We start from the raw sequence: 3,263 nt of genomic DNA on the forward strand, positions 1-3,263 counted from the left end.
GGCCGGATCTCAGCTCACTGCAAGCTCCACCTCCCGGGTTCACGCCATTCTCCTGCCTCAGCCTCCCGAGTAGCTGGGGCTACAGGCGCCCGCCACCTCGCCCGGCTAATTTTTTTGTATTTTTAGTAGAGACGGGGTTTCATCATGTTAGCCAGGATGGTTTCGATCTCCTGACCTCGTGATCCGCCCGTCTTGGCCTCCCAAAGTGCTGGGATTACAGGCTTGAGCCACCGCGCCCAGCCTGAGTTGGCCCTTTTTATGATTGAGAATGTGATGCAGTTGTTACTGTATTTATCTTTCCAGTGCGTTTGTTAACAAAACATAAATACAGACACATGAAAGTGAATTCTTTCTGTTGCCTATGCTTGAACCAGTTGTCCGGCAAGCCTTCCCTCTGTATGGTACAAAGAATGCCTCACTCTCTATGATTCCAGGGACTTCTAGAGATAATGTACTTTAAAAGTCTGACATAGTGGTGGCCATGGACTGTTTGCTTGATAAAAGCCAGGCACCTCCCGACCCTTGTTCCAGGAAGAGTACAAAATGAGGAAAGCAGTGCTCTTCATTAGTGCTTTATTGGATTGGAGATAGACGTCAAAAGAGGGTGACACAATCCTCCCTAAAATATTCACTCAGTGTTTCCATCCAGTTTTTGCTGCTCAACATTCTTGTGTGTACTGGACTCATACCAGAGATGTAGACACTGTTTCTTCCGTCTCTCTCTCTCTCCCCTCTCTCTGTCTTTCTCACCCAAATCCATCCTTGAGTAGTAAGCAAGAAGTAAGTGATCTATCCCTAGGAGCAGAAAAATGGGTGTGGGTGCTCTCAGGTTACATACCTGGAGAGTTTTTTTCTGATGAGCATCACCTAGTCAGTATTTCACAAAGTTTGACCTGAGGACTGTGTGCATTGGATCCCTGAAGATGCTGATTGAAGGGCTTGATCTCCCCGTTGGCTTGGCATTCTGGGAAGGAGCACTGATGTCTATAGTTTTGTCACGCTCCCCGGATGATCCTGCTTCCTGCTGAAGTTCAAGGGCCTCTGGCCCTGTATTCTGACCTGGTAGTGCCTTGGCTCACTAGAGGGCACCATGGAACAATGTTTTTTCTGACTGCGGGCTTCCTGTTCCTGCCAACCCACCAGGGCCACGGCGCCCACATAGTTCTGGGCTACAGCTTCCAAGCCCATCCTGGAACCACAGTTTCCTTTAAGAAACTTAGTCCAGTTGCCACATCACCAAACAGATCTAGTATTCATTTCCACAATGGCACTATAATAAATTCAATTTCTAAAGAAAAGTTAGGGTTTAAGTTATCTCCTGTTTATTCATTAAACACAAATTGTGTACTACAAAAGCATTAGGTATCAACAGGATTAATAAAATAAAACATCCTTCCTACTATCAAGAAAAACCTGGAAAAGATAAGACAAAATTGTAAAATCATTTAGAAGTAATTATAATTAATAGTAATTTTCAAATGAATAGTAAAAAATTTTTTTTAAATTACAAAGTCTGGTACAGACATTTGCCAATAAATGTACACGTAGGGAGTAGCCCCTAAGCTGACTGGGATAACTGCAAACCAGGATCCCTGAGAAGGCATCGTGGAAAAGGTGGGATGAGAGAGGGCCTTGGAATAAAGTGAAAGGGATAAGAGGAGGTCAGGGCAGCCTAATTACAACACATGTCTAATTCAGGGCCCTTCCTTTGTCTCAGCAGTGACTTAACTAAAATAAACATGTGGAATGCAAATCTGGGAAGTACCACTGGGCTTTCAATTGTCATATTGGCACAGTAGCCATTTATTCAACAAATACTTGCATAGCACTACCATACAATGCTGGACAAGGCAAATGCTTAGTGCTGCCCTCATGTGTGTACAGTTCAGCTGGAGAGACAGGCTGGCAAGCATAATGATTCCAGAGCAGTGTGTTATGTGGTAGGTAAAGCAGGAGGTTTGTGGGAGTTCACAGGAGAGAAGCCTAATCCAGAGCCAGGGTGGTAACGGAAGGCTTCCCTGGGATAGAAATGTCCAATGGAAGGAAGGATGAGTTAGGAGCAGAGGGAGAAAGAGCATGTTTGAAGGCTGGGGAAGATAGGAAACAGTATATTTGAGGAACCGAAAGAAAGGCAGTAGGGCTGGCCCGGTGGTATTGGGGGTGTGCTGAACAGCATGGAGAGCACACAGTAGACTGGGGCCAACTCATGAGGAGTCTTGTACATCATAACTGGGCTACCTAGACATCATCCTCTGGGCACTGGGGAACCACTGAAGGATTAAGAGCATGGTGGTTCCCTAATGAGATCTGCATTTTAGAAGGACCTGTCTATGCCAGGGTCAGTGCTACCTTGGAGTAGTAGTAAACAAGCAAAGTCATAGGAATCAGTCTCTCTTTAATTGGACCTTTCCGGTTTCCTTCCTCCATCCCCATTCACCAGCTTCCCTTGAAACCTTTTCAAACTGAGGTCTGTTTTTAAGGTCTGCTTCCCATGCTGTATAGCAGAGGAAGCAGGAATAGCTTAAAAATGTGACTGTCACAAGCTGGACTGCCCTTCTCTGTGTCCCTTAAGGTCCTTGAAAAAGGCCATTTCTAGTAAAGTGCAGAAGGAGGCAGAGTCACACTGGATTGTGAGGGAGAGTGGTCCAAACCCCAGTCCCCAGGTTGGACACCCTTGGCACTTGTCACCGTTTCAAGGCAGTGCCTATTGAATGTTCCCGACACAAAGAGGTGATGAATATTTGAGATGATGGAGATGCTGATTATCCTGATCTGATCACTGTACATTATATGTATTGCAATATTCCTATGTATCCTATAAATATACACAATTATTATGTGTCTGCTTAAAAAAATTAATTAAATAAAGGCAATGCAGAGGGGAAAATTACAGACAAATGTACGGATCAGTGAACAAAATTAATGTGGAATGTACAAAGAGGGGCTTTATCTTCCTAGGTAACTGCTGTTTTATTACTGCTCTGACTGACTTACGGCTTTCACTTTGCTCACACATCAAAATGTAAAACTCTTAATCAGGCCTCACGTCCTTATCTACATGGTAGCTGAGAAGCAGGTGATGGCAGTAAACTTTAATGACCAGAGGAAGTGTAATACTAATGCGGCCGTTTAAACCTCCCAATTTAATTAAAGTCTAGTTCCACACTTGCTGCTTGCCTGGAGAATAGTCAAAGGAGAACTTTTTCTTTTTTTTTTAAACCACTAACTCCACCCTCAGGCCAATCCCAAAGCAGCCTGCACTA

The 3,263-nt window shown here is 44.3% G+C and overlaps 1 protein-coding gene across 1 annotated transcript in view; it reads right to left on the reverse strand.

The window, feature by feature from the left end:
- The window catches only part of LOC105526455 (quinone oxidoreductase-like protein 2), a 25,191-nt gene extending 24,003 nt beyond the window's left edge, over positions 1-1,188 (reverse strand). The window contains exon 1 of the mRNA XM_011962459.1: positions 1,060-1,188. Within this exon, the coding sequence (XP_011817849.1) occupies positions 1,060-1,188 (129 nt within the window). The remainder of the gene's footprint in view (positions 1-1,059) is intronic.
- Positions 1,189-3,263: the final 2,075 nt, after the last annotated feature.

Source organism: Colobus angolensis, unplaced genomic scaffold (genome assembly GCF_000951035.1).
Source record: "Colobus angolensis palliatus isolate OR3802 unplaced genomic scaffold, Cang.pa_1.0 Scaffold59, whole genome shotgun sequence".
Lineage (NCBI taxonomy): Eukaryota > Metazoa > Chordata > Mammalia > Primates > Cercopithecidae > Colobus > Colobus angolensis.